At 44.8% G+C, this 22856-nt stretch overlaps 1 protein-coding gene across 5 annotated transcripts in view; it reads left to right on the top strand.

The window, feature by feature from the left end:
* Positions 1-22856, top strand: part of SLC22A23 (solute carrier family 22 member 23) — a 113756-nt gene that overhangs the window by 82803 nt on the left and 8097 nt on the right. For 4 of the 5 annotated variants that reach the window (XR_013927189.1, XM_080381225.1, XM_080381223.1 and 1 more), the window contains exons 5-10: positions 854-981; positions 7474-7563; positions 12909-13011; positions 16029-16261; positions 18861-18893; positions 20709-20832. Coding sequence is in view for 4 of the 5 variants with exons in the window: in XM_080381225.1 (XP_080237351.1) it covers positions 854-981; positions 7474-7563; positions 12909-13011; positions 16029-16261; positions 18861-18893; positions 20709-20832 (711 nt within the window). In the remaining variant the exon portion in view is untranslated. The remainder of the gene's footprint in view (positions 1-853; positions 982-7473; positions 7564-12908; positions 13012-16028; positions 16262-18860; positions 18894-20708; positions 20833-22856) is intronic. The other variant, XM_080381224.1, reaches the window with a different exon arrangement.

Genomic DNA, 22856 nt, shown 5'->3' with positions numbered 1-22856 from the left:
TTGATAGGAAAGTTCTTGTATCTACAGAAGTATGGGAGTTTTTAAGATCTACGTATTTCTTTTGGTTTCCTATTAAAATAAGCTCATCTGGGGAAAAAAAGGAAGAAAGATCAGTTAAGCTAATGAATCAGGTGAATATCAGCACTTGAAGGAAAGAACCAGTTGGAAAATAAACTTTTGTATTTTGTACCTTTGTGTGCATGTGCATATTTTTAAGGTAACTCAACTAACACAATATTGTCATTACTAGGGAAGCTTTTAGAGAAACAACTGGATGTTGTCTGGAGCATGCACAATACTGACCTGCCTAAAAGAATGACTTAAAGTCTGCATATGTGGGAGAAGATTTTTTTTTGACATGTTTAAAAATTAAAAATCTGTTCCATTATAATCCTAAAAAGTAATTTTTCTCTTTCTTCTCTGTGTCTTTATAAGAGAATCCAAATCACTTCTGTCAGCTATTTTCCTTCTTTGGTCTGAATTACCATGTTAACTGCACATCTCATTCATTCCCTCCTTGGCAGCAAATATCTATTTCAGACAGTGCTGCCACGTTCTCCCAGTTTTTTGAGGATTGTATTAAGGGCAGAGCACCTCTAATACATTATAAAATTCTAATATGTCCTATTTCTATGTGATAGGATAGTTCCTGTACCATTTGTGAATCGGTGTAAAAGAAAATGTCATTGATTTGCCCATTCTGAACCTGTTTTTCCTCTTTATTTTGTGATTCTTCTGCTTTTTGAAAATAATTAATGTAGCTTGTGAACAGTTAAATGAGCAGCTAAACGCTATCAGTTCTTCCTCTGACAGAAACTTGGAAGCAACCCTAACCTGTTTTCCATCTTTAAAGTATTTTCCCAGAGTCCCTTCGGTGGCTGATGGCTACACAACAGTTTGAGGCATCCAAGGAACTCATCCTTCAGTTCACGCACAAGAACAGGATGAACACAGAAAGCGATATCAAAGGAGTGGTGCCCGGTGAGTAGGATAGACAGGCAACCCCAAATCCCTCCGCCCTGCTCCAAAGGCTGCATGTGGTATTGCTGCCCAGAATTAAATCATCTATTTACTGCCTGTAAAATCATACTGTTCATTCATGCATTCATTCATTCATTTTGCTTTTCTTGAAAAACCATTCCGAACTCCAGCGCTGTGTTTAAAATTACTTGGCCTGTTGAACAGTCCTAGCAATTATAGTCTCATCTTGCAGTGCCATATGTCTTTAGAGACATCTCTTGAAGAATTTTACCATGGCTACAGAGTGTGCCTTTAGCTCTGTGTGCCTCTGGAAAGGCACATCTTCCTGTGTTTTAAGGAAGATGCTCGCTGGGATCCTGCTCATCATGCATCACTTATTTTGTTGGTTTGGAGAAGTTGCAGCACTTGAACCTCCAATTCTAAAGTGCCAGCCCTGTGGCAGACCTAAACCACATTGCAGTTTCTCCTTAAAGCCTTGCTCCCAGAGCCGTTTTGCTTTCCTCTGCTGCACCATCTGAGCGATGCTGCTCTGGGGGCGGGAGGAGGCCCACAAGCGGTAGCAGTAGGGCACAGTTTTGGGCTGAGAGTCTCAATTGTCAGTTCCTCGGTGGTGATTTTAAAAAGAGCTGACTCTCATTGTCACCAGGATTGTCACTGAAATAGCCATGCTCCTGTCTCACAGGGTGCTTTGCAGAAGAGACTGTGTGTCTGTGTGGCTCTAACAAAGGTGAAGAGTTTCTGGATCTTCTCACCAGTGCACCTGTCAGATTTGGTTCAGGCTCCCCTCTTCCTTCTCACAGGCCTGATGGTGATGATAAACACCCATTCTGCACTGTCACTTGCAATCTGTATCAGACTACTCACTAGTTAGAAAACAGTGGAAAAGTTTCTTTTTTCCCCACTTTTTCAAACCCTACATGCTCTGACCCCAGGGGCTGCAGGGAGATCTCACCCCACAGCTCTGCCCACGGGGATCAGCCTGGCTGATGCTCGCTGTCAGAGGTCTCTGGGGTGACTGTAGCATCAGTCAGTCAGTGCTAAAGGCACCGGTCAGTACTGGAACAGACTTGATCCAGAAGAGAAAAATGTCACCAGTAACACCGGTGCCTAAGGAATGAAGCGGTCTTCGTCAGTGAGGGGTGAAAAAGTCTGACTTGGGTCTGTGGTATTCAGGTCACTGCTGCGGTTGGTGGTGCAGTTGGCACACGGGTTAATCAGCTTTTTTGCACGTAATTGTGTGTCTGGGGTTACAGTTCCTGGATCTGCATTGCAAACAACATGGCTTTGCAATGTAAATGCTGTTTTTCTGGTAACATTCTGAAAAGCATAGGGGTATGTGAGCAGCAGCTGACCTGGTACTCTCCACCCCCACCTCCCTTTTGCAGATCATCCCCAGAGTGAAAATGATGAATCTTGAAGAAAATTTGTCTCTGAGGCCATGAAATATCTCACAATTGGACTAGGAGTTTACCAGCCAACTCTGAATTTGGCTTGTCTCAGCTAGTCAGCTACTTGAATTTGCAGATGAAATAAAATGTATTTTAGGGGAAAGAAAAAATAAATTACTTGAAGTTTCCTTTAAGGAAAATGGTAAAGATGCAAGCATGTGCTAGAGGGAATTACTTAAGCCACGTATAATTATATTGTCCATAGAGGAATGCTAAGTATCAAAATGTTTTTATGACTTATTCATGACTGATTACTTTTTGCAGCGGTTTCATGGTAGAGGTACACCCCTGTTTAAGGAGAGACTCCCTTTCATGTGGAAAACAGCGTTATTACACATCTTGATGCTATAGATTCTCTGCCTGCAAATACATTTAGATATAGCAGTTGTCAGTAGATTATCCTTTGCAAACTTTGTGATACAGAACATGGTCACTTCTGCCTCCTTGTTAATGCTGCATTTGTTTGGGACATTGTTGGGGTTTTTTGTTACTTCTTCCCTCGCTTTTTCTCTTTAAAATCTTTCTGTAGCCCCACACATTAAGGCTTTCCTGACCCAGCCCTGGAGGGACACTGCATTTCTGTAGGGAGAACAAGAGAGGAGCACTATCAAAAGGATGAAATGAGCTTAACTAAAAATTTTGAAAGGAAGGAGCTTCTCTCTCATTCTGGGTGCATGCGAGTGTTGACTGTGAGTGAGGACAGGGGAAAAGTAGAAATTCCAAATGAAGAATGTGATCAAACTGCAGCCCACCTGTCCCCCCAGTGGGTCAGTAAGCCAAAGAAAACATTTCTCTGCTTTTGTGTGTTATAATCACATACCCGTAGTTGCTGTAGCAGGGAATGGGTAAAAAGCTGGTACTTGTCTGGGAGAAAGGATGCCATTGAGCCTGATGCAGATATTCCTGTTTCCCCTTGACTCCATTGTTGAGCTTTCCTATCTGTGTAGAGGGGGGTTTGTTTGTGATTTGTTTTATTCTTTGTTTTCCCTCTGAAAGGGCTAAAAACTGTTGTGCTCCAGTTAGGGGCCATTGTACTGCTGTTTATTATTCCTCGCTGCATTGTTGTAACAGCCTCCTGTGATTGAATTACTCCCGATACATTTAAATTATGAACTGCTCACTTGCAGTCCCTTCCAGCTGGAAACCCCACTGTAATTTAACTCGTATGTACCAGTCAAATTAGTGTATCCTATATAACAGATCATTACAAGAGTTACAGTAGTTTCATATGTACCCATTTTGGCAGCTGATATGAGTTCCGTAATAAAAAGAAATAGCGTTCAAGTGGATGAAGTATTTCTGGGATGGAAGAAAATGCAATTTTGAATTGCTGTCCAAGCAGTGAAGGGGCCTATTTTCCTCTCTGAAGAATCACACTGTTCCCATTGCCTGCTGAAAGCTTTTACTGGTCCATTTGGCTACGCCGCCCATAGTGGAAAGCGCCACTAACCTTCTGCAAGGTTTGTTTTCTCCACAGGGAGGTGGCCCATGCATTGGGTGGAAAAAAAGCAAAATTTATCTCCTGTTCCTGAATCAATCCGTAGGGTAGGAGTGGTTTGCCAGTGCTGTCCTGGGAGGTGTCTCTAAAGAGAACAATTGATGTCTGGCCAGGGGTCCAGCTGCAGCTGAAAGGTCCAGCAGCTGTGGTAACCTGTGCCTGGGGAAAACCGTCGGCAGGGACAGTGCTCAGCCAGCCAGATAGTACAGGAGTGCGCTTGTACGGTAAACAAAGTGAGACAAGGGATGTTGACAGGAGTCTAGAGTGTTGTAAATTAACATTGCCCTTATCTTCGGCAAGTCTGTCCCAGGGGTGTAACGTAGTGGTGATGATGTTGGTTACAAAACACACAGAAAGCAGCTTCCTCAGCACCTTTAAGTGGCTTTATTTTTGAGTGATTCGTATACCTTGTGATTTTTGGCAGGAATAATTTGCCTTCATAAAAAGATTTCTGGTTTTATGTGGTCATATTTTCTTCTTTAATGCTGAAGAAATCTAGGTGTGCTAATTAGACCTGGTTAAATCATCCCTAATGTTCCGAGTCTCAAAATTTCACCAGTTGGCTCAACACTCTGCCCTCTTTTAGAAATAAAAGTTTAAGTTCATTTTTGCATCAAGGGAATGATTTTTATCCAACTGCATATTGAAATGTCATTTGTAAAACAGGCTTGGTGAATTTTGTTGACAAATATTTCAAAACATTATCCAAAACTGTCAGCTTCAATCATGAGCAAATGAAATATATTGATAAAATTAATTCAGTACAGGTTTTTCACTGCTGATTTCTCTAAAAACTTTCCCATGTCTTCCCCATTCCTTTGTGGAACAAGAAAGAAACATACATTTCAGTGCAGCTGCAGGACAATAATTTTGACCTGAGTGAAATAAATACCGAGGAATTATGGACATCTGTTTAAAGAACAGGAGAAAAGAGTGTTTAGGGGAATTGGAAATCCCCAAAGCACCAACAGTCCTTACACCTGTTAAAGGTGTGTTGTATATTAGACAGCTTTCCTTATTTTGGTGGGATGCATGTCTTGTCTTTGTGTGGGACAAAGGGTCTGTTTGCTGGCTGGAGCTGACTGACTGCTGCAAGCTGATCTCCTGCGCCAGCAGCACCCAGCGCTGCTGGCATGTTTGGGTGTGCTGGGAAATGAGCCACTTGAGAAGCCGTATCAGCAGCTACCTGAGTGTCAGACTTGATACTTTCATGGAAACCCACCCTTTCTTGGTTCTCATTATCTTTTCCTGTGGTGGGAGACATTTCACATGTTGCTTAAGAGAAAAATAACTACCTGACCAGGCTGAATAACAAAAACCCCTTTTTGCTCATCTCCAGATGAAAACACAAACCAGAGTTCCTCTGTGGACAGACAGGTTGGAGCTGTTCCTTTCCACAGTTCCTTTCTAAGCTTAAAGGAATAATATTACTGTAATTACAAAAGTGGCCAGCAAAAATCAAGCATCCAAATAGATGCCAATACTTCAGTGTGCAGGACGCAATATGGAGAGGAAGAAGGGGTACAGGGGTGGCAAGTACTGTGTGTGCATATGTGTGTGGATTGCAGTTAGGAAAGCTGTGGTTTTCAGGGGCTTTCCTTTTAATCAAAAAAAAAAAATTACATTCACCTTTCTTGCTGCTGAGCAACACACTGCCATGACTTCTTTATTTTTTTAATTTTTTTTTTAGTTTTCCGTTTTTTTTGCTATATATTATTTTTTTCCTAAGCATGGGGCTTGTATCTATGTACTTACATGCATTTTTTTTTCATTGGGTCAATAGCAGAGGGAAGGGTGAAAAAAACCTCATATGTGAAAGTATTTTTCCCTAATAGAAGATATTAACTCTCCCCACAAAGCTTTACTCATATCCTTAGACCATCACACCTAGAATTACGCTACTGTTTTAAAGCTTGTGATAGATGAAGAGCCAGGTGTATTTGCTAGAGAAGGAAAGCAAGTTCCCTGGCCCCTAATACAGATAACTCCATGTGATGCTATGTACAAACCTGTCAGATGCATTCTTTTACCAGATCCAGTTTCTTGGTTGTTTAATGGTGCCAAACTTAAATATCCCATGCAAGTCCCAGAGGGTAGTCAGGTAAATGTGGGAAATTTAGTCAAAACAGTTTGAAGTGCTACTTGGTCTTAACAAAAGCCTTTAGGTCTTAACAAAGGACTCTGTGTCAGCCACAGAGATTTCTGTCTCAAACAAAACCAGCCAGTGGTTTCTGTTTCCCCCTTGTATGTTAAATCAGCTTTCCAGAGGGGTGGTGGTCCTGGTGGTCCCCTGTGTTCCAGGAGCAGGAACTGACAGAGTTTGTGCAACTCTTTCAGGACATGCAGTGCATGATAAATAGTGAGTAACAAGAATAAAACTGATCAGTTAAGTCCTTTTCCGCTGGCTAGGTCTGCAGGAATGGAAGAGGAGAGCCCATACATGCCCTGACTGTATCCCTGGTGAGAGTGGAAGTGACCTCTGACAGCAGCAGGATTTGGAGAGGACAGGGGGAAAAGAGAGTGCTCTGTTGAGGATGTGCCTTTTGATGCCACTGGGAAAAAGCCAAATATGCTAGAAAAGTTAAAAAAAAAAAAAAAAAAGAGAGAGAGAGAAAGAAAAAAAGAGAAAGGAGAGGTGGTGTCAGCCTCTATTTAAGCTTGAATGACTCTTTCTCACTAGTTGAGTCCTCCACAAACTCTTGCTGGCTGTGCTCCAGGCTGTCACAGCTGCTTTGTGCCCGGCTGGCACACTGGCTCTGTCTGCAGCGCTACCTTTCCTCCCGGAGGAGCCAGCTTTATGGGGCAGGAACCGCATGCAGAGGGCTGGCAGCAAGCCCTGGTGCTGCTGGTGCTCCCCTGGCTCACGTGCACCGAGACGGGAGAGGATGGCTGAGGCTGGATGTGGACAGCAGAGGAGACCTCGGGAACCAAGTGGAGAAGCAGAACAGTAAGAGAGGACCGGCGGACAGAGAAGAGAGGAAATAAGAGTGAAAAGAATTGTAGGAGCAAAGAATAAAGATAGTTGGAGGGAACTTAGAGGAGCAAAGGCAACAACGGACTGGGGGCAATTAACAGCTGTAGAGAAAGAGGAGAACCTAGACCATGGAGACCAAAGGGGCTGTGACCATTTTGCTCCCCCCTCCATCCAGAACAAGCTGTCAAGCTTGTTGAGTCTCAGCACTCTTCTCCTGTGAAATCCACTCCTAAAATGTGTGCTTCACCCCTCCGTACTGCGCAACTCACCTGCTCTGCCTGCTGAGGTTTCCTCCATAGCTCCGGCAGTAGATAGCAGCAATGCATGTGTAGGTACCTGAAACCTCCTGATGGCCCAGGTATGGCTTCAGACAATGACATTTGAGGTGTTCTTTGTGTTGTGGTTCGGGTTTTTTTAATGCTGGTAATGTTAGAGGAACGTAAACATTGACAAGTCATGCTCTGGGAAATGCAAGAAGTCAGGTTGCCTGGGCAACCCTTGCTTGGCCTCCTGGCATGAAGGCATGATGATACAGCCTTGAATAACATGATTACGACCTATTTTTTCCACAGGGCATAGGATGGACGAATCTGTGCATAGCATGGACGATGCTGTGGGAATGAAGCTGTTGTCTGTTCCTCATTTGTTGCAGAATTTGGAAGGTGTGTAGTGAATGAGGCAGAGGGTTTGCAGAAGTAAAGAGGACAGTCTTGGGGAAATGAAGCTGAATGCCTCCTGAAGAGCTGTACTCATTCCCTGTGTCTGCCAGGGATGTTCTTGTATGATAATGGAAATTCCCTGGAATCAGGCTCTTTCAGTGCTGTCACTAATCACAATTTCTCCAATGTCTGTCTCTAGCATGTAATTCTGGGGCTTGACTGGCAGAAAGCTGGCAGCATTTATATTGGCACCTACAAGGGGTATTGCTGTGTGATTTTTCTCATTCTGGACACAATTCCTCTGTATTTTATCTCCCTGCCTGCAAAACAGGAATAAGCTTTGTCCTTGCTCTTACAAGAAGGTGGTGGAGATGATTTCATTGGTATTTATGAAGTACGTGAATATTCGGACAGCACTGTAGGAATGTCTCTGAGGAAACCTATGATTTTGTACTCACTGGGAGGTTTGGATAATAAGGCTGAGGGACACATGTTGAATGGGAAAGGTAGAGACATCATTAGTAGCTGCCCATTTCCTGACTGCAGTGAGCGTTCTGGCGGAAAAAACAAATGTGTGATCATCTGATTAAGTGCTGTATCTTAATGCATATGAGCAACTGAAGATTGCAGTGGCAACCTTATGTCTGGCTTTTCTTATCTTTTTCTGAATGTGATTAGAAATACAGCATTGCAACAAATTACTGCAATCAGTCCTTTGCTATTATAGTCATTGAGTTAAAGCGTTGCTCTCAGGAAATAAGCCTCATTTTAGATGTTTTTAGTATTTATGTCCCGCACTTTTGTTGGAAGGCCATTCCAGACTCCAAATTGCTCTTGTACTGGGGTACCTTTTAGCATTCCATTCAAATATACAATATCTGTCCAGGTCCTTTGTCTCTTTTCTCTCCCTATTTGCTCCTGTGACCATCTTTATCTTAAATGTCTTTTTCTCTTTTCCCATGCTATGTGAGCAGACAGCAGCCGCATTCCTTTGCTGAGCTGAAGTTCTCCTCTGTCTCCTCTCCTTTTATAAATAGGCTTGCCAGAGCTTTAGTTTCTCAAATATTGATGACCGGAATTGTAAAGGAGCACCAGTATTTCATTGTCTGAATTGCAAAGGCCTCATGGACACAATGAACTGGTGCCTCATAGTTCAAGTAGTTCAAGATGCCTATATGTTCAAGTAGCGTATAACCAAGTCCGTCCAAAACAGTATTTGCTAAAAGCTCATCTTGCAGCAGAAGCATTTCCCAACAGTCCCTGAGTATCTTACCTTGTATTTTGCATTTTTACTTGCTTTTGCAATGCAGGGTCTCAAGCTCACCCAGTTCCCTCTAATGTCCCATTTCTGCACTGTACTGCTGGCAGTGCCTCACTTTGTCACCACCAGACTTCATTGGCACATTCCAAAGGTTTGTGCCAAGCTCCCTTGTGAGATTATTAAACAAGATTATTATTTTTTTTAGAATCAGACAAGTCACCCCGCCACTAAACTGTTGCCATCTGTTTATGATTTCCATTTTTCTGTCCCTTATTGCTGTCTTCCCATCAGTCAGCTCTTTACCCACCTCATAATTTCTGTATGTGACTTGATAGACTTCGGTATTCCTTTCCTGTTTGGCTTTTCAAAAATGCAATGTTTCAGGCTGCTAGTTCTCTGTGATAAAAATAAATAAATAAATAAGCACAAAGGGACTTCATGGAGACAGAAATCCTGGAAGGTATAAATAAACCTGTGTACCAGTAACTCAGTATGGCTGAGAGTAGGTTGCTTCAGCTCTGCATTTCAGACTGATCTACCTCCTGCTGCAGAGCTGTCATGCTCCAGGGATTGATTGAGCCTCTGTGCTGGGCTTCCATAGCTCTTTGCGTGTTCAAAGAGCTACTGACAGTATCGTTTAGCAGCCAGAAAAATCCAGCAGAAGTCCATCACCCCAGGACATTTGTCATTTTGGACATCCTTTTTTGGCGGCATCATTTGACCTGTGTCTATTTTGCCTTTGCCAAGTGATGCAGAGATGGGTGGTGCCTTCATTTGAAGGCTTTAAAGATACTTTCTGATTTCGAAAGCCATGCTCCTGAAACGCAGAAGATCCCACGAGAATTCAGCAGCGTTGGGAGCTGGAAGCTGGTAGGGTTCCTCTCCCCGTGAGACTTCTTAAGTCTCCCAATGAATAGTTTTAATTTCCACTGAGATATAAAGAGTTAGCTTGTTGATAGTTTCCCTACCGAGTCCCTGAATAGGAAGCCTGGAGTGTGTGTGGGCTCCGGAGTATGGGAAAACTCATAATGGGCCTCTGAGTAAATGGATAAAAGTATTTTTTATTTTCCACATTCACCCTTCTGGTAAATCATTCAGAACTGAAATGTTTAACGCAAATTCCTTCTGAACTGGTGACTTCAGTGCAAAATCAAAGAATAGGTTGGGGGCAGGGGAAATTTTCCTGGTGTTAGTCCAGCAACAGAAAAAGCAATAGTATGCTCCATGAGATTTTAATAGGCATTGGCTCAACTTCTCTTTTAAGATGTTAACGTTGATCTATAATGTCCAGGCGGCCAAAGAGCTGTCCGTCACTCAGCTGATGCCCATCACAGTCAGTCCGAGCTGGTCCTTTTGTACAGGCAGGCGACCTCCAAAGACAGCAGGCCACTTAAATGATGGCCAGTTCTGTAGGTGATGACTTTTTTCCAACTCCCATAGCTTATTCGTTGCTATCTGAATGATATTTTGATTATTGTAAATGATTGATGGGGGGGGGGGTGGTAATATCTGACTGGTATATATAAAAATTAAGGAAGAGAAAGTTCTCAAAAAGATAGATGGTGTTGGAGACTTGGGGAGACTCCTTCATCTGAAGCAGGTTACTTAGATTTCGAGTTTCAACACGTTGTAGAGGGATGGAGGAGTAAATAGCTGGTAAAGCCAGAAGGCTTTCAGTAAAAAGTCAGGTGCTGTGCATTCTTTGATGTAATGTTTGAGACTGGATTCTTCTTGAGACTGGATTTTCCCAAAGAAAAAAAAATTACTCTGAGAAACAAAAAAAAAAATAATTAAGAAAATCCAAAGAATATGGCATCAGGGACTGTCTTCTGCTGACACAGATGACGTTTTACTTTGACAGGCCAGATCTGGTCATTCTTAGACAGTTTGAAAGTAAACCTTTATGTCCACATGAAATCTGTGCAACGTGTATTGTTTGTGTGGTTATTTTCATTGTTGCCCTTCAGCTGAAACAGTAAACAGTCATCAGTAGCTTTTCAAAACCTCGTGCTGCTTCTAGTGCTTGCTTTGACGTTTTTGCTGTAGAAGGTTTTGCTTGGGCTCCGTTATAGGCTTTATAACCATGTTTTTATCTAACTGCTTCAGTTGTTCTGAATTATTTCATTCCCACTTACTCCTTTCCAGAATCTTCTACAAAAATCATTTTGGCCTTGCTCTTCGAGATTAGGTACCATCTTTTTTTACTGTTGTTTTTTTTTTTTTTTAATATAGCCTTGATCCATTGCTGAGCCTGCTGGGTGCTCCTGTAGTACAAATATTAGTCTGACCAATTTCCTCTTTTGCTCCACCTCTGTTTTTATGCTTTTGTGAGCTTCATGCTGTGTAGATTCTGGGGAGAAATGGCTATTATCAGGTAGTAAGGAAAGCAGTAGAGCAATATTCTGCTTAAGTACAATCATTAATGTAAAATACCCTTTGTTGCTTTTCTCAGAAGCATTCCTTGTAGTTACTCTATGTAGAAGACCAGGAGTGACCTGTGAGCAGTGAATAGCTTAACTATTTGCATATAAGTAGTTTCTTTGATTTATTATTTTTATGATGCAGCTTTCAAGTAGCAGCAGACAAATGTGTCTTTTGTTTTGTTCGTAAATCCATGACTTGCTTTCATTTTTCCCTGTCTTGTGTCTCTTAAAGAGATTGCTATTCAGTGGAGGAAGGCAGAGGTCAGGGCAGGGCAGTGCAGGCGACTGAGGACACCAGCACTAATTGCGCATGCGTGAAGGGAACGCATGCACAGTTCAGCACAGGGCCACGCTGCCGCCTGTAAACACCGTCAGTCTAGAAAACAGCAGTAGAAGCCTGTGCCCTGAAACCCAGTCCTAGCCTGTACCCTTGGAGTGCATCATTTTTGTGATGCTTCTTTATAACCACAGCTTCTTTCACTTTTACGAGACTTTATGCCCTTGCAGCTGCCTCACTGATCCAGTAGTTTGGAAACTGCTTTGCTTGGCATGCTTAGGGAGGTGCTGGAGCTCTAACCTAATGATGTTTGGGAAGTAAGCAGTGCCTTTCATTGCTGTCCCAGGCCAACAAGAATACCAGATGCAATATTTATTCAAACTGAAAGAGGGTAGATTCACATTAGGTATTAGTGAGAAATTCTTCACTAGGAGGGCGGTGAGGCAGTGGAACAGGTTGCCCAGAGCAGCTGTGGGTGCCCCATCCCTGGAAGTGCTCAAGGCCAGGCTGGATGGGGCTTTGGGCAACCTGGTCTAGTGGAAGGTGTCCCTGCCCATGGCAGGGGGGGTGGAATCAGGTGATTTTTGAGGTCCCTTCCAACCCAAACCATTTTATGATTCTATGAATATTTGCAAGGCTTGTGTCTTACTACTAGCATTGCAAAGAAAAGTTCGCTTGGAGCTGCCCAGCACTTTAAGGATATGGTGAGGGTTTAGTTCTGAAACACAAAGACATCAGAGCTGACGATGGCCAAGAATTTTTCTTTAAGGAAGTGTCTTCTGCTTAGGACATTGATCAGAACAATTTTAAATATTTGAAATGGGGAGCAGGGGGTGGAGGCGTGGAGGGAGGGAGGATAGGCTGACAGCGTCCTAGCCACTTCTTTCTGAAACCTGGATTTGAAGAAACCTCAAAAAATTCCTACAAAAAATGAGTTTGAGCTCCAGCACTTTCTATGGCTTTTCAGGTGTGCATTGCAGAAAGGCAGCAGATCTTATAACTGCACAAACACAGTCTTGCTGGGGAGGGGGATTTAAAAATTAACAGAACCCTGAAGTTCTTCAGGAAATTTTATATCATGGTTGCTGGGATCAAGCTCCTTACTGCCCCTAGTTTACATACATGTTTTAAACCGGGAGAGGGTTTGGGGTGTGAAGTTCTTGGGCAGTTCTTCAGCCCTAAGAAGCTTAGAGGAAGCTTGAAAGAAAAAAAGTGGAACCTGAGATGGACTTTAGGCAGGTTGTTCAGCATTTTTGTAGCTCCTGTTAGCGTAATCAATAGTGTCCTGCTCTCCAGAACATCCCTCAGAATATCTGTAGTTCACAAGCAAAGCTGCTCCTTCTCATTCTTCCCATTGAAAGAATGATTTTGGTTTGGTTTGTTTCAGAGCTGGAAAAGGAGATCACCAGGAGACCGAAGAAAGTCTGCATTGTTAAAGTGGTGGGAACAAGAAACCTGTGGAAGAACATCGTAGTATTGTGTGTAAACTCGTAAGTTCGATCTCTCTCCATTTGAATGGTTGTGTGGTTGGTGAACTGGAAGCAGTAATGGGAAATGATAGGGTAGCTCCTCTGGTTCCCAGCGTGGGACCCTTCACTGGTGTCTTTGATAAATGGCCCTGGAAAAACACAAGCTGTTGCAGGGAATTATTTTTTTTTTACAGCAAATGTGGAGGAACTCATCAGCCGTTTCAGGCAGCAGCAGCACGTGTCTTCTCAGGTGTCATGGTGCAAGTGCATTGCTGTCACCAGCGGTCTTGCACAGCCATGTGCTGGTACATGCTTACGCACGCAGACACCTGCAGCTGGTGGCCTGGGTGGGGTTTTTGAAATCATTCATGCCGCAGGAGTGCAAGTTCGTGTTGTTTACATCTGATAGAGCTGTGCTGCAGAGGAAGATGTTGCTTGCCAGTAAATACAAGCCTACTCCCTTGTATAATAGCTGTGCTTGATAGGGTTTCACAAGCAGATCACAAAGTGGTTCAGCGCTCCCAGATCACGTGTGGGGCGCACAGGGAGAATGTGTGGCCTCGCACAGAGCAGCGTGATGTCCGGCTCCTAAGGCTTCGGCTTGGACATGCTTACCTGGGCAAAACCATCTGCCTCTGAGACCTTCTGTCCAGAACTGAGTGCCTTGTGAAGTGGAAAGAGATGGGCAGAAAATTCAGCCTCTAACCAAACCCAATTTCAGGTAGGGTAGCGGCAGTGGATTTTCTAAATTTTTGATCTTATAAAATGCCCGTTTCTTTTTGTGACTTTTTTTCAAATGGGAGGTGGGGAGAAGACTGGAATTTCCCCATCCTCTGCTCTGTTTAGAAGTACATGGCTCTCTTGTGGCTTTTTCTTCATTACTTCAGGGCCCTACTCTGCAGCCTTCACTCCTGTTACCAGGCTCAGGGGTCAGTCACCCCCCAGAGGGGACAGCCCCTGCGCTGGGCAGTCACCCAGGGGCACACGGGCTTCAGGGATTGGTCACCAGCCTTACCAGTTGCAGAATCAACTCAGGTTTTATGATTTTTGTGTGTGTCTCTCACCCACCAGTGGGTGACTCCCTCTGTTTGGAAACAGAATTTTCCTCTTAGGCTGAGCTGGTAGATTTAGTAGCCTGTGTTAACTGTATTTGGGGAAAAAAAGGTTGTGTTGGGAATTCTCCCTTTCTGCCTCACCCCTTTAAAGTACACACATTTGGAAATTCCCTAAACCAGAACAAGGCAGCCCAAAGAATAACTTCTGGCAGTAGCACATTGAGGCGGTTCACCTTCCAAGTAGAGCATGAAGGAGATGTGTGTTTGAGGAAATAGCTTCCATGTTTGTTTTTAGGGGGTGGGAAAAAAACCTATTTCATTTTATTTGTTATTCCTGTTAAGGAACGTACTAAGCCCCTGTTGGGGCTTAACTAAGTTTTAGTAGTGTGCAACATGGAGATGGAACCTTTTGCAGGGAATGATAAGACATCAAGGGAGATAAATGTATTTAGTTTTAAAAGCAACTGTTCTGAGCTGCTCAGCAAGTTAAGATAATAGAGTAATTCCTGGGGAAGCAGGCTGGAAAGCAAACTTCAAATTATATGTTCATTTAGTTTATAGGTCATGATCTAAATAGCAACTTCAGTAAGTGTGTTTGCATGCACAGAAAAGACAGAAGATACAAACCAGTTAATTCTGCCATCTTATCAACATTTTTTTGCTGATTAATATTTCTTTTATGGGAGGAGTCAGCTATAATCTCGGAAAACAATCTAGTTATAGTCTATATGACATTCTTGTGTAACAGCCAGTACTTGTCCTAGGTTTTTATCAAGGGGAAGGTGTTTGGTATTGGGGGTGTATTGTTGAACTATAGCATTGATTCACAAGATCAGAAGAGAAATTTCCCCAGGCCCTGGGCTGTCAGGCACTCAGCAATTGCATATTCCCCCAGCTGTTTCCATGTTTATATTAATATCCAGTTTACACTGACAGATACTTCAAATTCTTGACCTTCAGGAGGATAGAGGTGTATCAGTGTAATGTACCTGCCATTCATTTTTTGGAGACCTGGATCTGTGCCTGCCGCTCTGTCAGGCACAATTAATTTGTGACACGAGGTTTGTCTGCTCCAAATGCCTGGGGCAGGAGGCCCTTCCCAGCAGGGGTATTTGTGCTGTGACGGGGGTGGCTGGGAGCATTGACCTCCCGTAGCAGCTTTCCTGCAGTTTTGCACCACATCAGGGGTGATGCTGGGGCTTCTCATCCGACTTCTGTACCTCCAGCACCCTGCTCTTTCTTTGCTGGGCAGGGGCAGACAGGAGAAGGAGGAGTGCAGTGGAGTGGCAAGATGTTGATCACTGGCATCATGAAGAAACTTTTTTAAAAGAGGGGGAGACACATTGCTGTGAAGGGTGGTGTAAATTCATAGATCGAATTAGGGCTTATTGTTTCATAGTTGTAAGAATCATTGCAGCACCTGCGACTTCCATTTCTAAGAGGTTTTCAGTTGTAACAGGCTAGCTTGGGAAGTGAGATGCAGTCTTTAGTCTGACCAAATGACACAGACAGGCGGGTCTTTCTGGAAGACGTGTTTGTATTGCGTGGATGTTTTGCTGTCCAAGCACACAGGCTGCTTCATCCCAGCAGCGCTGGCTCTATGGCTGTCAGTGGATGCACTGGGAACAGAGAGATATCCTTCTCGAGACGGGAGTTCTCGAGTGCACTGGGAAAAGCAATCACACACTAGGAGTCCTTGTGAAGTTGCTCGTACCCTGATCGTACCACAAGCAACAGTTAAATGAACGAAGCCAGTAGAGTGCAAATGCCTAGTTGAGTGGAGTTTTTTCGTTTGCTTCTTTTGATCACTGCTTATTTTTACAGCACCTAGAAGTCTGAGATGAGTCCTTTTGCACTAGGTGTTGTATTGCTGCAGAGGAAGAAACTCTTCGTGCATTAGCATGTTCCTGCGTTGAATTACGTTGCAGTGCGTGGCTGCCTTCTCAGCAATGATCTCCTCTTGCCCTCTCCTCTTTTCCCTAGGCTGACTGGTTATGGCATACACCACTGTTTTGCAAAAAGCATGATGGGGCACGAAGCAAAGATGGCGATTACCCACAACTTCTACGCGGACTACTACACCATGGCCGGGATTGCGCTGGCATCCTGCCTGGCCATGTGCCCAGTGGTTGGGTTTCTGGGGAGGAGAGGAGGACTCCTGCTTTTCATGATCCTTACGGCCCTGGCATCACTTCTGCAGCTGGGCCTTCTCAACTGTAAGTTGGAGACACGAGCTTTTCAGGATCACACAAGTTTGACATGCGAACAAGGGACCAGGAATTATGAACGTTTCCTTTGACTTTCTCAGATTTGACATGCCGTACACCTGCTTAGCTTAAGAAGCTGAATCTGTTTGAAGAATTCCCCAGACACTTGTTGTCTTAGGTTCATTAACAAAAGCCGTTGTGCGCTGGATGAGTCCCCGTGGTGAAGTTCATTGAGCACTGGTGCTGCTTCTAGGACTGTTACTTAAACAAAAAACGCTTTTAATTTTATTCAGTGAGATAACCTCTGGGAAAAGAGCTGGTTAGGGCTTGGGAAGGGAAAACCTTCCCACTCCAGTCTGCTTCTCAAATGGCCTCAAACAGAAGTTAAAGCAGTAGATGTATGTCCTCTGCCTGCTCTGAGCATCTTGCTACGTGCAAATAATATATAGGTAGCATGGAAATATGCAGCTGAAAGACCCTACTTTTAGCACAGTGTGTATGTATAGCCCATGTGAATATATACACATAATTTTGTGAGGTGACATAGCTTTTCAAGTGGGTTGTTCCTGCCAAAAACAAGAGTATCCTGCCTTCTCCTTTGCAGGCAGTGACCTTTCTCTGGCCCTTTTGAGCTGCTTCAGCTATTTAAACTGCTAAAGAAATATTCTCTTTCCCTATTTTATTGCCTTGTCTTAATTTTCTGCTGGGTGAGGAAGTTGAACTTGATGGATCAGAGAGAGAGGTGTTGAAGTAGAGGGAAGGTGGGATATGCTTTGCCCTCTCACAGCTGCCAACCATTAGACCCCTGCCCCATGAAACCTCACCTCAAGGAAGGGAGAAGAGCACTGAGACATGGTTTGAACAAACTGGATATGCGACAAACACTACAACTTGTTGCTGTTTTTCATTTCTAAGTTTAGAAATAATTAAGGGCTTTAATGAGAAAGTTTTTTGCATTAAGGATGGAAAGATTTCACATTCCCACATGCTGAAGGCAGCCCTGAGGCAGCAAGAATTGTTCCATATTTACAGATCGTGTTTCCTGAAAGCATTTACTAAGTGAACCTTCAGCAGACATGCTTTTTGTGAGTGTAGGAGGGAAACAGGGAACCTCTTTCATGGCATGGAGGAAACTCCAACATCTTGTGTGTTTGCTCCCAGCTCGGCACAGATGTTTACGTTCCCTTTGAGCACACTTTACCATGTCCAGCAGTCCCCAGCCCATCGATGGGCTGCGACCATTCACATGCAGATGCACGCTGTGCTTGTGTGCAGCCTCCCAAAACTCCACATTCTTGTGGTGGTCTCCATCAGGGTCTCTCCATACTAGATTAGTCTAATTTATTCGGGTTTTAAGGATGTCAGATGTTTATTGAGGCTGTTGAGGTAATAAACATGCAGTTGCTTAGTGGAGAGAAAGCATGCCAGAGCCATTAGTCTGCTCCAGAGTCATGAAGATCTGGTTGCAGCTTTTCAACAACAAAAAAAGGGGTGAGGGAGGTAGGGAGGAACACCCTGTAGGAATCATTACAACCTTTTCCATAGCGGGTTTAGGTCGTTTTGTGAGCAAAGCTGCTAAAACTGAGAGCAGCCATGGGCTCCAGGCACGTCCTGCTACGTCGGCACCGAGGATGCTCTCAGTGCCATCCAGCCTTCCCCGCCCTGCCCTCACCCCTCTCTTTGTGAGAAGAGGAAGCAAAGGCAGCCTTGAACTTCAGAGTAGTTTGGCTCCCCCTGCTCTAGACCATGCCCCACTTCTTCCTCAGAAGAGCTAGGCACAGTGTTTGGAGTGACCCTGCTGCTTATGATACCTGTTACAGCCTCCTGCGTGTTTTAGCGTAGCGCAGTCTGGGTGTAACTGGCAAATAAAATGAGAATTTGAGGAGGAGGGTGAGGGAGCGAGAGGGGTACTCCCCATCAGCAGGAAATCCACGGTGGCCTCTGAGGCTTGCCATGTTCAGCCCTTCCTCCAGACCCTGGGGTGTCACCTGGGATGTCGCAGGAACCTGGGAGATGACTAGCAGAGCTGTGCCCCTTGCTTCCCAGTACTGCCATGTGCTCCTTTGCAGTTGGGACACATGGCAGCTGGTGGCTAGCGTGGCACATGGACCACCAGTTCAGGGGTTTGGTGAGAAATAAGTCTCCCAGCAGTGTGGCGGTGCTGATGCCCAGAGCTTTGCTCTCTAACTAAAGCCTCTGTAGGCCATTCCCTTGGGGCTGCAGCAGGAGGGCAGTTTCTCTTCTCCCCCTTCATTAATGACAAAGAGGCCTTTGTGTTAATCCCAGTGGTAATTCTGGGGCTCTTAAAAATGCTTTACTGCTGTGTTTGTTATCACTGCCTCATTAGCATGCTGTCCTCCAGCTGAAAGGGGCCTGGAAACGGTGTTCTATCTGGTGGCCAGGGGAAGATGTGCCAGCCATGGCACTGGAAAGGAGAAGGCGAGGGGTGGGAGTGGGGTGCAGGGGGCTAGGGTGGCATGGGGAATTTCCCTGGGTTTGTTTCTTTTCCTTTGAATAAATAAGTATGTAACCAATAGTATGTTCTTGTGTTCTCTCCCTTTCTCTCTTACTTTTATCGTACTCTTAACTTCTGTGGTCTTGGATCCAGTGATTGGAAAATACAGTCAACTTCCAGACTCAGGTATGCTTTCCAGATGGGTCAGCACCGTGCGGGAAGCCCTCCCCCGGGAGCGGGTAGATCTGAAAGGCTGGGGCCAAAGCACCCGCAGGGGAGCTGCTCCCACAGAGGGGTGCGGGGGGAAAGGCCACTTCTACACCGTGCCCAGGGACCCCGCTGGCAGGCTGGCTTCTTCGTTTATGTACAGTCTCTCAGTGTAGCATCCCCTCCACAGTCTGACACGCCTCTGCATGTCAAGAGAAGGTGCAAAGATCATCCAAGGTTTATTTTTTAGATAAGGGGCAAGGCTTTCTTAGAAAGTCTCCTTCTCAGAAGCAACATTGCCAGTCTGTTTTTTTCCAGAAAGATGCTAAAGTCCCTTCTGATAAGGGGACTTAGGCACCTTAGAAAATACTTCCCTGGACACTTATCCCAGCCTGAAATACTATAATAGCACTGCAGTAACAGGCTACAGGGGAACAAAATTTACCCTTCTGTATTTGATTTAATGGACCTGACCTTGCCCAGCTTTTCTGCGTCTGTTCTGCTGAGCAGTCCCCGGCTCCCTGGAGGGTCAGGAGTGCAGCCTCACCCGCTGTGCAAGAGTTACCTCGGAGACCCATAGTTTGCAAGGTGCCACACTCACATCCTTCTCTGCTGGCAGTATTTGCTCTCTCTCCCCAGTTTGGGGTGCGTTGCAGAAAGAGCTTAGCCCTGAGCAGGCTGCAGCATGTTTTGGAAGTTGTAACCGAAGAGCTCCTAAATACCTTTTCTTCTCCAGACAGCTGATATGTTCAGCAAGAACAAAAGCAGGTGTTATTTTTCATTAGATCCAACCCAGAGAGTGCACCTGCTTGAGACTGCATGCTGCTGAGCAGCCCTTTCTCCAAGCAGATCTTGGGACTTCGCTGGAGGAAGGTGGGGGACATTGGCCGCAAAGCTCCAGCCCTTTCCCTAGTGCTCCTGTCAGGCACGATGTGTTCCCCTCCTATGGTGCAATAGCCTGTTCAAACAACGTGGCCTCCTCGCTGGCCAGGAGGGACCCACGGGAGCTTGTGCAACCCTGGATCAGATATCCCATCCCTGCCCGCAGAAGGTGGGGAGCAGGGATCAAATGAGGGATGTATTGTCATTGTGGCCAGGAGACAGAATCCTTTAGCTTTGTTTAGATTTACTGGGGTTTCTCCCTGTGCTTGATAGACACTGTTCACCCCTGGAAACCTCGCTGCCATGAAATGACTGAGCAAAGAGCCTTGCTGGACACAGTGACTTAGGGGAGGGCTTCACCGTCCTTGGCATCAGCTTTTCTCACCCAGGGTGTCAGGTGAAGGCTGTCAAGCTGGCTATTAGGGCAGAGTCTGCAGACTGATCATGTGCAGGGGCTTAGCACGGAGACGGGAGCACTGTTATTTCTTTCCCTCTTGTCCTACAAGCCTCCCTGGTGCCTAAGCCACCGAGCTGTACCAGATGTTTGGCAGCTTGATGAACGCTGCCTGCCTCCGCTTGTCTGTCAAACGTGGGAGGGAAGCGGCTGGTGCCTAAAAGACTGCCCAAAGATGTATTTTTTTTCTTGGGTTTTACCTTTTTGTGGTGGCTGGACATAAGCAATTCAGAGATCGCTGCCATTTTTGGCATGGCATTATGGGTTTTTTTTCAGGTATGTTTGTGTTTCAGGTGCTTAGGGAATGGATTTTATAAATACCAGTTTTAAATTAGTATTACAAAAATGACTCAAGTTCTTGTCTAGGGAGGATGAGTAACAGAAACAATTTTTCCTTGTTTTCTTCCTTAGAAGTTTGGCCTTATCCTCACTGTTCATAAACACACTTGTCTTGGCAGGTATGAGTGACAGTGTCAAAGACAAATTCTCTACTGCGTTTTCCATCGTGGGTATGTTTTCTTCGCATGCCGTTGGAAGCCTCAGCGTGTTCTTCTGTGCTGAAATCACACCCACAGTAATCAGGTGAGACACTGGAGTCCCCTCTTCAAAGGGTAGGGATGAAATTATCCTCATTTAATTGATAACTGACTGTGTAACTTAATACACTGTATGGGAGGAGAAATCCCCCATAGTTGCAGACCTCATAGCAATTTTTGGGCTGCTCCTTAATGTCGCTGCAGTCAGTCTGCCCAAGTAAATGCCTGTCTGTAGACAGAGGCTTTGTTTCCCATAGCTCCACCTTGTGTCCCATCGTGGTGATTTTCAGTAAGCTGGGCATCATGAATTGCATTTGTTTGCAGTGCAGTATGGTCTTCAATACTTAGCGGAACCAGATAGTGCAGTTGAACCATGTCACTGCTTCACATACTCTGGCTGGACTCGTACAAGCAGTGACTATGTGAATATGTGGCTTGATATTAAAAGAGAAATTCCACAGGTGTGCAGAGGAGGACATAGGTGCCGGCAATCCTTGCCTCCATTAATTAAAGTTAATCAGGCCAGCTATAGGGGTACTTTGATGGAAAGGAGGTGTTGCAGCATGTGGTGTTAAATGCTTTTGGTGTGTACAGGTGCTCTGCAAGTCTGCCTCTCCTACAGCAGCATCAGTGTGAGTGGTTTGCCTTTTATTGCAGATAGTCATCTTTCTCTTTGCACCCAGATCTATTTTAGCAAAGGCTCAAAGTTTTTTTTAAAAAAGGAGTGCTTTCACCCCAGGCAGTAGTAGAAATCAGGCAGATGGTCTTTGCTGGAGAGCTTCTCATAAAATGTGTGGTCAGGTTTTTGTACCATTTTCTGTATTCACTGTTTATTACCTTTCACAGCACAAAGGTTGTGCTTTTGTGTTCTAGATTATGTCTTCAGCAATGCTGCAGCAATTCAGGAGTCTGCCTGGCCTCCATTGAATTTCCCAGGAATGTAGGTCATATGGATGGGAGGAAGAGAGGGTGGAGGGAAGAGGAATCTCGGTTTTTTCCTCTCTCTTTTTTTTTTTTTTTCCCTCCAAATTATATACCTTTTCAATAACTTTGCAGAAGTATTACAGCAAAACTGTCAGCTGAGTAGCCAGAGTCTCCTTGATCCATGGCCTTTTCTTCCAAGCAATCTGACTTTGTGAATGTATTTTACAGGTAACGTTATTTCCACAGGGAAAGGCAATGTGAGTGGTGAGGTTATACAGCACCCAAAACACTAACAGCCATTTACTTCAGTGTGTGTCACTCAGTATGGTGGTTTTATGCCTCTTTAATTTTCTCCTTGTCTCTGTTTGAAAGACACATAGATAAAGAATTGGCCACGTCAACCAGAAGAGAATCTACCAAGTGTCAGATGCACGGTGTGAACTTTGCAAGCTATTTTTCTTAAATGATTTATATGTCTACAGGGAAGGGGACAAAATCCTGGTTGGGAGCTGAAATTCTGCTTCCCCTGACTCTGCTGGGTGACACCAGGCGAGTGACCATAGCTGGATATGCCTCAGGGTCCCCATTTATTAATAGGGATGATGACACTGCAGTGCTTTGTGGTCCTGTCACTGTGAAGCTCTTGATAAGAACCACTCCGGGCTCTAATTAGTGGGTGGCGCTCAGCGCGGTGTGTAATCCTGTCTCAGGCAGAGGTGTGTCGTTAAGCTTCCTTGTATCTTGGGTTTTGGTGGGATCTGCCTGCTCCCTCATAACCTGTTCCCCAGAATACTGCCTTGGATGCCCTTCAGCGTGTCAGACCATGTCAATATACTTTCGGTTGAATGTGGAGGAGCCTTAAGGAAAAGGGAGGCAGAGAGAGCACTGGGGCCATCTCTGGGGTTTCTCTGATCAGATCCTTTACCTGTAATCCCCCATCCCTAAGGGAGGAAGACAGCGCTGCTGTTGTCGGAGTAGTGGTGGCATAATAGTGAAGCCGTAGCACCCGGCCAGCTCTGCTGCTGTGGGGTTGAGATGAACAGTTACAGCGGTGTAGGAGGAAAGCAGCCATCTTCATCGCCCAGAGGTGCCACCTGCTCCAGAAGCACAAAGGTCCCATGCTGTCATGTGGCACAGAGGGGTCTT

Source organism: Falco punctatus, assembly GCF_963210335.1.
Source record: "Falco punctatus genome assembly, chromosome: 3".
Taxonomy (NCBI): domain Eukaryota; kingdom Metazoa; phylum Chordata; class Aves; order Falconiformes; family Falconidae; genus Falco; species Falco punctatus.
Note: the sequence above shows the minus strand (reverse complement) of the source record. Positions and strands in the feature narration are given on the sequence as shown.